The sequence below is a fragment of the Podarcis pityusensis genome (assembly GCF_964106645.2).
Source record: "Podarcis pityusensis genome assembly, chromosome: 11".
In the NCBI taxonomy this organism is placed as follows: domain Eukaryota; kingdom Metazoa; phylum Chordata; class Lepidosauria; order Squamata; family Lacertidae; genus Podarcis; species Podarcis pityusensis.
The window spans coordinates 36,732,172-36,745,902 of record NC_138036.1 but is presented as its reverse complement, the minus strand read 5'-3'; the positions used below and the strand labels follow the sequence as shown (position 1 = coordinate 36,745,902).

Below are 13,731 nucleotides of genomic sequence, written 5' to 3'. Positions count from 1 at the left end.
AACGGATTCTGTTCGAGAACCAAGGCACGACTGTACATAGATCTTAAAGCCTGCATGTACCCTTTCTGAATATATAAGCAACAGCCAAGTTCTGCAATGAGTTATGGGGGAATGGGAATCAAAGTTCTTCTACCCAAATCCCTCTTTTCCCTAGTTTGGGGGTAAGAGATGGATCTGAGCAACAAGTCAGAATCTGTCCTTTGAGGCTTCCCCTGTCCTAACGGTGATCATCGCTCCCAGGTAATTTGCATTCAGGAGTCGGTGCAAAAAGCAGATGTTGGCAGCTAGCTGGCTAGACTTGCTGCCTCCTGGGGAGAACAAAGATATGCATATTTTATAAGTAACTTAATCTTAAGTAAACCCATCTGGAGCTGAACACAACATAGCTACTGAATAAACCAGAGCTTTAACAAATTGTCGGCAATGCCAAACACGACTGCGGTGGTGGTACCTCTATGTCGTGGCTCAGCTTTTTAACTATGCTTGTGATCGTCTGTATGTGGTTCTCCAGGAGCTGGCGTGCTGCTGTCTCCCCTTGCTGAACGCCTTTATTTCCATGAAGGTAAGAAACGAGGCCATCTTTGATCCGAAAGGCCTGATCCAGGAGGACAGCTGTGGTCCTCTCCTGGTTGGACAGCCGGTCTTCAAGGGAATGCACTCTGCTTCCAGAAACATGCGGAATCGTAGGCAGGAAAGGCTGGCTCTGACTCCTGTCCAACAAGAAACTGAATGAGTTAAAAGGTTATGGAGTTAAAGGTAAGACATATATTAGAATGCCCAGCTATGACAGCAGTGTAAAATAAGAAAGGTAAAGTGTATTCAGGTTGTTGTAATCCCCTCCTCTCGCCCCCCCCTCACTTCATACCTATCTTTTAAACAAAATTTGCTTGAATCTAAATAAGCAGTTTACAGTAAAATAAAATGAAACATAAAAATTTTAAAGAACATAATGTTAAAAAACACATTTGAAATCATTCAGAAACTTAAATCAACAATAAGCTGAAAACATATTAAAACACACGTAACCTCTTCATGTTTGGATAGACTTGCCTAAACTAGGGCTGCCATATGTCCAGACGTTTTCCCCGGACATTACTGGGATTTCAAAGGCAGAATTGACGTCTGGGGGGAATTTTAGAAAGGCGGCGCTTTGCCCTGGATCTTAGGCGTTGTTGCCTTTTTTGGCATTTTTGTAAAAATAAAATAAAAAAAATTGGGGTGTCCTGGCTTTTACTTTTTGAAATATGTCAACCCCAGAGTCATCCACGACTGGACCTAACGGTCAGGGGTCCCTTTACCCTTTACCTTTTACAGAGTATAGGAACCAAATGTGTTTTTATTTCCTTACATACTGCACTAAACACATTCATTTACAAGGTATCTTCACCATGATAGAGACATAATATAAATTACTGTACTTTTCCATGTATAAGATGAGGTGTTTTTTTACTCAAAAATAATGTCAAAAAGGGGGGGTATCTTATATACGGATAGTGCATGGGGGGGATGGGTGATTGGTTGCAGCCGTGAGCAGGAGCTTGTAAGTGGTGATTTTTTGGGTGATTGGGGGCTGCGTCAAGTGCTGCTTTGGATTGGCTCCTGCTGTGGTAATTGGGTGGGTGATTGGTTGCTGTGGCAAGGGCTGCTGTTGATTGGCTGCCGCTTTGGCAATAGGAGTTGCGATTGCCATCTGATGTTGGTGAGTGGGCAGGCGCATGTAGGCTTCAGCGACGCGAGCAATTGTCAGTGTTTGTCAGTTGGGTTAGTGATTTTCAGCATTTCCCTTGAAAAAAGCTCAAGAACCCTGGGCAATCCTTCCCACCCAAAAAAGCTCAACAACTTCTGGCAATCTCCCCCCATTTTCTTAAATTTGAGTCCCCCAAAATAGGGGGGGTGTTATACATGGGGGCGTGTTATACATGGGAAAATACGGTACTTTGAAGACACCCACCCTCCACTCTGGCCTGCCATCATCATAGGAATATAGGAAGCTGCCTCAATTGAAGTCAGAGCATTGCCAGTGTTCATGTTAGCTTAGGCTGGATCTACATCAATTGTAAAAATGCTGTGAAAAATAAAAACGTAAGAAAGCTGTCAATGCAATTTTCTATTGATGACGGATCACTGCTCTACAGCAGCCTCTGGTGTCACATTTTTATAACACATTTTAAATGTTTTAACTGACCATTGTAGATTTGCCCTTAGTTTTGTCTACATGGACTGTCAGTGCCTTTCCAGGATTTCAGACAGTGATGTCTCCCAATCCTTCCTGGAGATGCCAGGGATTGAACCTGGGACTCACGTGCATACGAAAGAGACGCTCTACCACTAAGCTATAACGTTTCCTCATGTACCTCCTGGGAGTTACATGTGTGGAGTCCCCTGACATTGCCAACTATCAGAATAGAATTGACACACAGTCAGCCTCTCTTGCTTTCTGGCTTCATAAACTAACCTGGCAAATTGTGGGCAAAGACAGATCACAAATAAAAAGTGGTCTCGTTGCTGGTAGGAGTTGTCCAGCAGATTTTGGGACAAGGACTGGCATATTTTATCTTGCCTCTAGCAAAGGATACCCTTAAAAGGGAGGGCTACACACTGGTGCTGGAAAGATAAAACCCTAACTTTGAATTTATTATTTAACAATTAAAAACAAGAGGTATTAGAAATTTCTTAAAGAAAATACTTGAAAATTAGAATAGAAAACTATTTTGAAAATGTCTACCAAAAAAATGCATTTTTAAAAAGCCATTCCAGCAAGTAGTGTTACAAATTTTAGATCACCTGGGCTTGATACTTTGACAGCAGAATTTTGTGTTATAAAACATCCATGACATTTGTGTTATGTCCAGATCTTGAGCTGAAACAATTAATGCTAGGAGCGGTAATAAAAATGCAGAGTCGGTCTGCTGGCGTGACTTCAAATTGACAGTAGCAGTGCCAAATCACATTAATTTTTCAGGGGATCAGTCCATATGGAATAGAGTATCCATCTCTGGCTCCAGCTCCAAAATCTTAATGGCTGAAGAATGAATGGCTCTAGCAGTTTCATCAGAGCATGTCCCAGTTGCCATAAGACAAATTATTTACACCCACATTTGTTAGAGGCAAGAGCTGAGTGCAGAGGGGGGCCAAAGATGGTCAAACTACCCCAGAAGAAGCATGACATGCTCCCCACCAGAGGCACTGCCCCTCCCCTGACACCCCATACACCTTTGGTCCCCACTCTACATCCAGCTGTCACCTGTGGCTCCTAGAAGCTGTCAGCATGTGATAGCATCCACATCCTGGGAAATTATTATTACTGGTCAGCTAAACCAGGTGTGGGCAAGCTGATGGGTTTAAACGCTCAGTGTTAGGGACTTGTTACCCCCTGCATGTGAAGAGAGGCTCCAGTGGATGGAGCGGACATGATCAATAGTGCATCTGCATGTGCTGTAGAGGGAAATGAGGGGCAGATGGGGCTTGCTAACCTGGGAAGGTAGCCCACCCAGGAGGAAAAGTCTGGCCTTAAACTTCCACTGCCTTTTGCCTATACTCATTTGTGAGAAAGGCTTTGGGAGTAACCACTGAGAAATAATCTCTATCTGCTGCCATTCAGGACATCTTTGGGAAAAGGAAAGACAGAGGAGTAAACCCTACACAGTTCCAGAGTGGAGTCCCTAAGGCGGTTGGATGGCATCTTTTGTGCCTCCTTCCAGCAACTCCTGCAGCTAAGTTGGTGTAAAATGTACTATTTTGTTTTCTTTTGGATTACATCAGAGAGGCCTAGAAGGGGTCTTGTCGTCTGGGCAGCCCAGGACTTCCATATACACTGCCCAGGCTTGCTCCCTGGAGAGGTCGCTTCAGTGCTGCTAATGCAGCAAAAACAATGTGGGAGGCAGCAGCTACAAGTTATAAGCTCAACCAGACAGGCATAAGGTACCAGCGCTACAGGTTGCCTTTGTCAGTGGGAGAGAGATCATTGTGTCTCACTGGTCAGCTACTGCCCATCTTAAGCCAGGCAGACCCCGGTCAATATAGTGCTGACTCGCCACTGTCCACCTGCTTCAATGGGTATGTGTAGTTTAGAGTATAACTTGACTGAACCACTGCACCAGGCAACAGAGTAAAGAAAGAAACTATCTTGGGCCTAGCAAGCTGGAATGTCAGGACCATGTATCCCGGCTTGTCCAACCGACCTGGTGCAGGTTAATGACTCATGGAAGACAGCCATCATTGACCCTGAGCAGAAAACGCTCAACATTCTGTCTGTGATAGAACCACCGATTAAGGGCTCAGAATGCTTGCTCTCTTTCTGTCTCTCAACCACCTCTAGTGTGGTTAACATCTTGAGCATTTACGCTCCCACCATGTGCTCTGACATACAGATCAAAAATCAGTTCTAGGGGGAACTAGACCAGACTGTCTGGATAGTCCCAGCCTGCAAACACCTATTCCTGCTGGGAGATTTCAGTGCCAGAATTGTGGGTTGTCATCACACATGGGACAACTGCACAGGCCACTTTGGTATTGGCAGCATGAATGAGAACAGACAAATTGAACTGTGTCAGGTCACATGGCACGTGGGTGATGCTGTGGTCTAAACCACTGAGCCTCTTGGGCTTGCTGATCAGAAGGTCGGCAGTTTAAATCCCTATGAAGGGGTGAGCTCCCGTTGCTCTGTCCCAGCTCCTGCTAACCTAGTAGTTTGAAAGCACACCAGTGCAAGTAGATAAATAGGTACCGCTGCAGCGGGAAGGTAAACGGTGTTTCCATGCACTCAGGTTTCCATCATGGCGTTCGGTTGTGCCAGAAGCAGTTTAGTCATGCTGGCCACATGACCCGGAAAGCTGTCTGTGAACAAACGCCGGCTCCCTCAGCCTCAAAGCGAGATGAGTGCCGCAACCCCATAGTCGCCTTTGACTGGACTTAACCGTCCAGAGGTCCTTAACCTTTTACCTTTAGAGCTGACTGTAATACAGATCACTCCCTGGTGGTGAGAAAGATCCTTCTCCAGCCAACGAGAACCCATAGCACAAAGCAGGAAGTGCAGAGCCTTGAAACAACACTGCCAGGACAGTAATGCCTAAACTTTGTAAACACCGATTCCGTCAAACAAGCACAACTGAACTACCCTAGAGACAGTGCCAGAGTAAGGTGGGACCACATCGAAGCAACCTGCAATACAGCTATGTCCTCTTTTGGCAAAAGTGAGCAACAGATCCCCAGCTGGTTTGAGGCTCAAATCTGAAAAGTGGAATGAAAATAAGTTTGAATTCACCCCCATTGTCTCTCGAGACAGACGGATGCCAACAACATTAGAGACAACAAATATAAACAAGAAATAATTTGGACTTAGAAATGTCCATGTCATGAGCCTTACAACATGCACCTAACTGCTTCATTCCCAGCAGATTCCATGGGCTCAAGGACATGATTTCCAGAGCACTGAAATTCTGCCAAATGGTTGCATATCTCTTTTCCAGCACTGCTTTCCTCCCAGAGCTGAAGTAAATAAATGCAGCTGAGTCTCCTCCAACACGGGCAAAGGGGATCTGTCTTTCACAGATAGAAACCAAATCAGATCCTTGTATCGTATAAACACAGTGAACCCAAACATAGCCAAACTAGCTAATACTTCATTCCTTTGGAAAATGCTGGTTACTCTTACTACCTGTGTCTGTACTAATTATATTTCTTATGAGAAATGTGACAGCAGGTGTCAGAGTGACTGGTTGCAGGAACCCATACATGAAACACGGATAAATTATTTATGCTTGTTGACCTTGTGAAATTTGTATCTGAGAAGAATGTAAATGATAACCTACTGCAATGACCTTGCTTCCTGAGAAACAGCAGCCTGTGGAAATGTGTGAGGTTTGTACCTTTAGCTCAGCTCAGCTTGTTTTTCTCTGGCTTTCACTACTTTTTATCAGGAACTAGGCTATGATTAATTTCTAGCTGTGCCATCATGAATGCTTCAAGGTTGTTCTTAAAACCTGCAAAGAGGGGTTTTTTTGACTTCAAAAATTCAAATTTTAGTTCAGCTATACTATACTTTAAAAAACGCTTTTTATTTCTACTATGGTATCTCACATTGCCAAAAGTGTATCAGAACCTGCAGAGATTTATGGAACTTTTGTTTGTTTGCTTTTTAAGTGAGCCATTCTGAAAAGTGGGATATAAATAATTGTCTATAAAGAATTTGTACATCAACTAGTTAAAACACTGACAAAGTTAAGGAAAATATCTGCAATATGAACAAAAGACAGACTTTGCATATTGAATGTTGTCAACAGCTCTTAGCAATGTCACATTCTTTAGTAATGATGAACATCATCACAAAGTCTTGTTTGCCTTAACAATTTATGTCAAATGAATGGTATCTTAAATGATGGAAATCCTAGATGACTAACTTACTTGTCAAGGTATTTAATTGGCTCAGTTGTGTTCTCTGTTGACATCTTTATTTGAAGTAGTATCTGTAAGACCTTTACAAGGGCAAGAAAACATTATTAATCATGAGCTTCAGATGAACTAATCAAACTACAGCCCACTTATAGGGCAATATAACCTCCATTTACTAAATAGCTTGCAGAAATGTCAACAGTGTCAGTTAATCTAATGTCCACATAAATAGAGTTTGCTTTCATATATGGAGATACACTCAGTTATTCATTCTGCCTTTACAGTATTGGCATAATTTAGATAATAAAATCATAAAAGAGGGGGGGAAATCCATAAAACATTGGTAATCCAGACACATTGAAAACAAAATACTCAATAGCCACCATTAAATAACTGTTAAGTAGTTTAAAATTTGACTTTAAAAAATCTCGGCTAATTATCCTGACACAATCTCAATACTTTGGGAATATCACCCCTCAACAGACATTGGATGACAAATTCTTTGCAAGTAGATACTTTAAGCTTTAAAGGAGTCGCCAGCAGGTTTCTCCGAAGCATGTTGAAGAGACGGTAGTCCATAATTATATGGTGTATTGTATCTTGTGTATTCGTACTACAAGAGCAAAGTCTATTCTTGTTAAGCTGTAGGTGAACATATCAGACGACACAGCGATTCTTCAAACAGCTCTTGTTTATTCACAGGCCAGAACAGAACTGAGCTGAAGGGTTCAGCCAGCCTGCTTATATAGAGCTCCACTACAACGCAACAGTAACCACTTTCTGTAACTATCCAATCACTGAATGTCACTTTCAATCCCTTATTTGCATATGTGGGCCTGAGTGAAAACTACAGTTTCTCCCTGCTGGCCCAGGGTGAGAACTTCAGTACATAACAATTCTGGAAGGGTATTTTTTGGAACCTTCCAGACAGTACAAATGAGAGGAATACATTTGAATGGGCTAACATAAAAACTCTATGATACAAAGGGGTATCTAAATTATAAAAATAGTTGGGCACAAACCTAAGTAAGCAGATGAGCATTCAGAGGGGCTTAGTGTTATGTATTCAGTGGTCTGTGTTTGCCTGAGCTTGAGTATGGACTAAGAATTCTGAGTTCCTGTGTTCTGATTCAATACATGATATCCAATCACAGAACATTTCAGGATTTGGGCCTCGGCCATTGGCCCTTAAACTCTGAGTCACGATTCGCAGCTTGGAAGTTTAGACAGCCAATCACGTTGGGGGTAGCAGTGGCCCAGGCCTTCCGAAATGTATATAAGCAGTTGCTTTGTACCTGTTGTTCAGCTCTGTGGTTCAATAAAGGTTCTTGCTGTTATCACCTACACTTCACTAAGTGCGATAAAGTTTTTGAAATTCGTGATCTAACAGCCTCTGCTTAATGAGAGAGAAAATGCGTAACTCATCCAGTAAGAGGAGAGAATGCATTGCAATCTCTATTTGTTTAAGTTTAAAGGTAATTAGTATGCAAAATTGTAACAAACTATGGCAGATGAAATTAATGGACTATATGGAATTGGCAGAAATGACTGGCAGAATCCGTGACCAGGGAGAAGAGTCGGTGGAAGAAGATTGGAAGAAATTTAAAGACTATTTACAGAAATATTGCAAAATTAATGAATGTTAGAATGATGTTGGATTGAAGTTAAGTGGTTTCTAGCTGTATAGGTACAAAAGAATATGGAAAAATTGGTTTTTAATTTGTAAAAATCTAATGTTACAATATATCAAGATTAAGGATTAGGATTAAAAAGGAGGGAAAGGAATTGTTGGATTAACAAATTGAATTGGAATACAAAAGAGGGAGGTATGAGGAGGTCCGGGAAACAAGTAAACGTAAAAGAAGTGAGGAAAAGATGGAATTGTTTTTAACTGATTTTTCTTTTTTTTATACTTTGTATTTTTCCTTTTTATTGTCAATTTTTTTTTATTAATGTGATCTTTTTTTTTCCTTTGAAACTTTAATAAATATTATTTAAAAAAAACAAAAAACAAAATTGTAACGAACTGACATCAAACAAAATTACCCCATCAGGCATGACAAATTAAGAAACAACCATGGGAATGTTGGCAAAAATACAATAGACAGAATGCCAGAGACCATGGGAAATGAACAAGTGTAAACAGCTAGGTCACATCTGCCTTCCCTGTCCTATGGGACTTATCCACCCACAGGCCATGTCACCCAAGCCTCTGAGGGATGACCAAGTAGTAGAGCATCTGCTTTGCATGCAGAAGGAGGTCCCTGGCTCAGACTTCAGCATCTCTAGGTAGGGTTGGGAGATATCCTTGTCTGATATCCTGATATCCTTGTCTGAAATCCTGGAGAGATGCTTCCACTCAATGTAGAAAGATGATACTGAGGTAACTGGACCAGTTGGTCTGGCTCAGCATCATACAGCTTCCTGTGTTTCTATTCGCTCCCATTCTGTCTGAATGTGGCATGTGATAATAGATTCCCCTGTACAAAACATAGCTAATAAAAATATATTAGGAACCTGCACTTTGGAACTCCCCGCCTATTGCAACAAAGCACTTGCCTTTGCTAGACTCTTTTTGGGCACCTGCTAAAAGCATTCTTCTTTAGGCAAGCTTACCTAGATGCTTAGAAAGTTGAAGTAATTTTAATCTTAATATTTTAGCTTTTGTATGTTTTAAAGTAGGATAGTTAATTTTTCTTCATTTTACTGCTATGGGGTCTTTTTTGTTTGTTTGTTTGTTTTGGTAAACCACTTTGCAAGTTTTTTAAAATAAATTTTATTAAATAAACAATAAATATAAATAAAATAACACAAGCCAAAACACAATCCATCCTGTAGATTTAAGTATCTGTCCATAGTCGCCTACTTGTTATCAGAGGCCCAAAATCCACATTCCTTTGTAAGAAAATATGAAATAACGCAAAACCATTTTTTGCAGACAAAAAATAAATAAATGTGGGGGGCGTGTGACAAGAAATTTTCCGCACCAGTTACCACCTGACCTTCCTATGCCTTTGTTTACATGTATAAGGTCCTGAATTCAATCCCTGGAAGGTAGGACTTGAAAAAATGGTTTCAAGTTACAAGAAAGGAAATTCCGACTAAACGTCAGGAAGAACTTTCTGACAGAGCTGTTCTCAGTGGAAAGGTCTTCCTCGGGAGGTGGTGGACTCTCCTTCCTTGGAAGTTTTTAAGCAGAGCTTGGATAACCACCTGCCACGGATGCTTTAGTTGAGATTTCTGCATTGCAGGGGGTTGAACTAGATGACCCTTGGAGTCCCATCCAACTATGATTCTATGTCCGGTTCAAAGAGTCAGGTTGCAGGTGATGAGGAAAACCCCCACCTCAGACTAGTCTGGAGAGCCAATATCGTTTTGAGTAGGCAGAACCGGAGAGATGAAATAATAGTCTGGCAGGTTCCTATTTTCCCAGAGGGAAAATTCTTGTGCAGCACTAAACTGTCCTATGAAATGGCTTTTTCTCTCCCCCCTCCCCCAGCCTTCCTCTGTGCAATTTTGCTCGGTGATGCAGTACTGAAGTAATAGTTAATTCATTACGGTAATTCAGAACGCTTCTACTAAAAGCAGCTTTTTCCTCCTGGTGCTATGATCATACCACTCACACAGCTATGATCTCTATACCAGCTCCTGGCTTTCAAGATCAACCCTAAGTGCTCCCTCTTCACATTTAAAGCTCTCCGCCCCTGAATATATCTCTGTGTACACCTCCCCTTATCCCCCTTTGTTCTTTCCACTCCACATTAGCTCACTTGGTTTATGAAGCTTTGTAGGTCCCTTTCACATACTTCCATGCTGTTACCTAGGGTTGGGGTAATCCCTTTGTGTTGTATCCAATTAAGCGATGCTTCTTGTCTCTCCATAAAACCCACTACCCTCAGCAAAGCCTTTTCTGAATTCTGCCATCATATCTAATGTCAGAAGGAGACTGGGGCTGTCCTATGCCAGCTCCCTTAGTGTGGAAATTTGTCCCCCATAGCTAGCTCTCTCTTTCCCATCCTCCTCATTTAAAAATAATAATCAGGCATCCTATCTCCCAGACACCTTTGGATATTCTACTTTGGTTAAGAAAAATCAAATGCTCCTATGGCACTTTAACTGATATAATTATCATATTATGTTAAAGTAAAATATATTGCTCTGTCAAACCCCACCACTGTTGACCAGGGGTTTGGATCACAGCCTAAAATAGCAAGTTTTCTTGACTATGTTCTAAACCCAACTGCAGTGCCTAGCATACTGTAATTAATAACTGCTAATATTTCTATTATCAGATATTCTGTTCTTTATTAGGTACTATTCCTAGTAGTGATACATAAAAAGATTTGATGATAGAGAACAAAAACATAATTCAGTTATATCTGAATGATATTTATGGAAGAAACCTAAACTAATGAGCACAACAGAACCTAAAATTAATTAAATAGCATGATTACAAATATCACAAAGATTCCAAGAAGCAGAAAACACCTTAAATGGATTACCTGAGACTTAAGATGGTATAACTCTCTTCACTGAACAGTAGGTGCTCAGCAGCTTTTTGCTTAGGCGATTTGACTGTTGTTCAACTCTGAAAGATGCTTAGAACCAGCATTGCTGTTTCCCCGGTGATGCCTTGAGGTCAACATTCCATTTCCATGACTCATGACAGAACTTGGAAACCTGTATTAGTAAAAAATAGTGCTACAGTAATCTTTAACTTACAAAACAGTATTTGAATGAGTATGTACGATAATGGCTGCATGGGATTGAGTAGAGAATCAAAAATGCCCTTTAGTACTATTAGATATGTCTACCCAGGTTCCTTGTTTATCCATACAGAAATGAACTATGATACTGGCGTGAAGTTTCTCCCTTGGGCTTAGCTATATTCCAAAAGATTATTTAATACCCTCTCAATAAGACTTAATGTGCTTTGGATTTTCCACATGGTAGCTCTTTTTAAAGAATTGGCACCACTCTTCCCAATAAATGCATGCAAATTGCTTCATGGGGCTTCTATTAGCATGCTTGTTTGCATTTTCAGGGAGAAAGGCTGTACTTCAGTTCATTTCCACAGGTTCTGTGTTCTCAAAAACTCATATCACTGTCCCATTGGAGAGACAGAATAGCTTATGTTAGGCAGAAAAATTGTATCATGAGCGCTCTTCAAATGACCATGTGGTTTGATTTCACCCCTGGAGGCACAATCCAATTTCTCTCAAGGCAGACTGGTGTCAACAAAACCAACAAAATACACCAGCAATATAATTCATAAATATTATTCAGAGTACATTAAATTGTAGTTAATGCTTAGTGTACATTCATTTCTGCTTTAACTTGATTCTAATAATCAGTGTATTCTCCTGCCTCATAAATATCTGAAGCATGTTAACTTGTTCCTTACGGCTATCTGCCAAATTTTCTCAGTCAGAAAAACTAGATGGGGTATTTTGCTAATAATGCTCTGGCTTTCAATCATAAGTTGCTGACAGGTTCATGTTTTCTTCTTGCATTGCCTTTTAAATAACCCATAAGAATGACTAACTGTCATAAAAGACACTTATTCATAATCCTGAAGTTTTTGTTTTGTTTTTGTTTTACCAATATAGTTTCACTCTCCATCATATGTGAAAAAAAGATTGGCAACTCCGTAAATTTCCCAAGCAATTTGCACACACTTTTTGCAATACAAAATGTTGTAGGTGTGTTCTTTCTTTGAGATGCTCGAAGCACATCAAAACTACATAATATAATTCCACCATTCTTCAGTAACAAGCATATTCAAATCCCTTGGGAGAAGTAATCCAATTTCTTAGGAATACAGAACTGGAAGAAAATCAGGGAAATTGCTCCACTTATAATTTTATTATATTATGCAAAGAGCAAAAGTAAACATACACAATTAATATCATGGCATTGGGGGCTGGTTCATAAGGGTAAATGGGGCACTGCCCCCACCAACCCCAGCATCTCCCTACTTGCCTGCTTTCTTTCTTACAACCAGCCAGGTGGTAGCTCTACCTGTCATTGGCTGTGGCTTCACCTACGGTTGCCTTCTGTCTCATCATTACCAATGGGCACCACCAGCCACTCCTGTATAATGCCATGGTATGATTTCTTTACATACCACATTTTGGCTCAAAGGCCGCCTAGGAGCTAAGCTGCATATTAATAATAAAAAAAGAAGACATGTACAGAATACAGTCAATAAAATAAAAGAAATCACAACAATATAAAGTCACAAAATACCCACCAGTCACTAGGATATGTGTTCCTGAGCTGCATTCGTCCCCTTGCCACATATACGGAATATAGATATTTTAATAAATCAATAATAAATACAGGTTTGGTTTTCCAGGCAGTAGATTATAAGCTCTTCTGAACACCACTGCTACCTTTAAAGGCCTGCGAGTGCACCCCATCTTTGATCATCAGAACAGAGCTGTAAAACTAGCATTTTATCCCAAGTCTGACAGGTTCTCTCTGCCTTTAACCAGCCCTATTAGTAGTCTCAATCCCACAGCACCTGACTCCAAGTAACAATCCCAGAGAAAACGCTGCTTCTAACCCAAACCCAGAACTCATTACTGTTGTAGTCATTTGTTCCTCGTTTGCCTAGCAGCTTGCTAAAAATGTCAAAAAGATAAACTATCAGTACCTGGTGGGAAACTTCTTGGAGGAGCTACTGTGCTTCGTTTTGGGTGAAAAACAAAAGACAAAAGCCCTAGAAGATGGATTCCCCCCCCCCTTCATTTCTCATGAAGAGCAGCAGCAGGCAGCTCCAGGAAACTTCGCACTCTTGTCACCAAGATACTTTTGTTTACTTCTGTCTCCAGGCAACTAGAACGCCAACTTTCAGACAGGGAAATGTGCAGCAAAGCTATGGGCTGTGCGCTGTACACTGAAAACTGGATTTAACATTTAAATCTGCTTGTTTTAATTTCTGTGCTTTACCTTTTGATCTGAAGGGCTGTCGTTTACCTCTTGCAAAGTGGAAATAGCCTCCTTAGTCCAAGGCCAGAGTAATCATCAAAATAGCCACCCACCTATACTGCAGCTGGTCTAAAGCAGTCATTTATTTTTTTTACAGGATTAAAGCAGGTGAATATTTAGAATTAGCCAAATTGACAGATATAATAAGACAAAAACCAAAAAGTGAAGTGAAAAAAGAATGTGAGTGCCTAAAGGAATACCTTAAAAGCCAAGGTTCGAGGACAGAAATTTGGCTGAGTCTGGAATAACCTTGTGAAGTGAAAGGATAAGAAAGAGGGATTTATATCCAGATGCTAGGATAGAGATGATAAGGAAAACAGGAAAGCATAATGAGAGGTAAAGGAGGTG

At 40.8% G+C, this 13,731-nt stretch overlaps 1 protein-coding gene across 2 annotated transcripts in view; it reads right to left on the bottom strand.

Annotated features, from left to right (window-relative positions):
• FAM81B (family with sequence similarity 81 member B) overlaps nt 1–13,187 on the bottom strand; it is a 30,185-nt gene extending 16,998 nt beyond the window's left edge. The window contains exons 1-5 of one of the 2 annotated variants that reach the window (XM_080972993.1): nt 13,049–13,187; nt 10,893–11,070; nt 6,403–6,473; nt 1,952–2,065; nt 452–710 (exon numbers count right to left, since the gene is read on the bottom strand). In XM_080972993.1, the coding sequence (XP_080829119.1) occupies nt 452–710; nt 1,952–2,028 (336 nt within the window). In that variant the 5' untranslated portion in view covers nt 2,029–2,065; nt 6,403–6,473; nt 10,893–11,070; nt 13,049–13,187. The remainder of the gene's footprint in view (nt 1–451; nt 711–1,951; nt 2,066–6,402; nt 6,474–10,892; nt 11,071–13,048) is intronic. The other variant, XM_080972994.1, reaches the window with a different exon arrangement.
• Nucleotides 13,188–13,731: the final 544 nt, after the last annotated feature.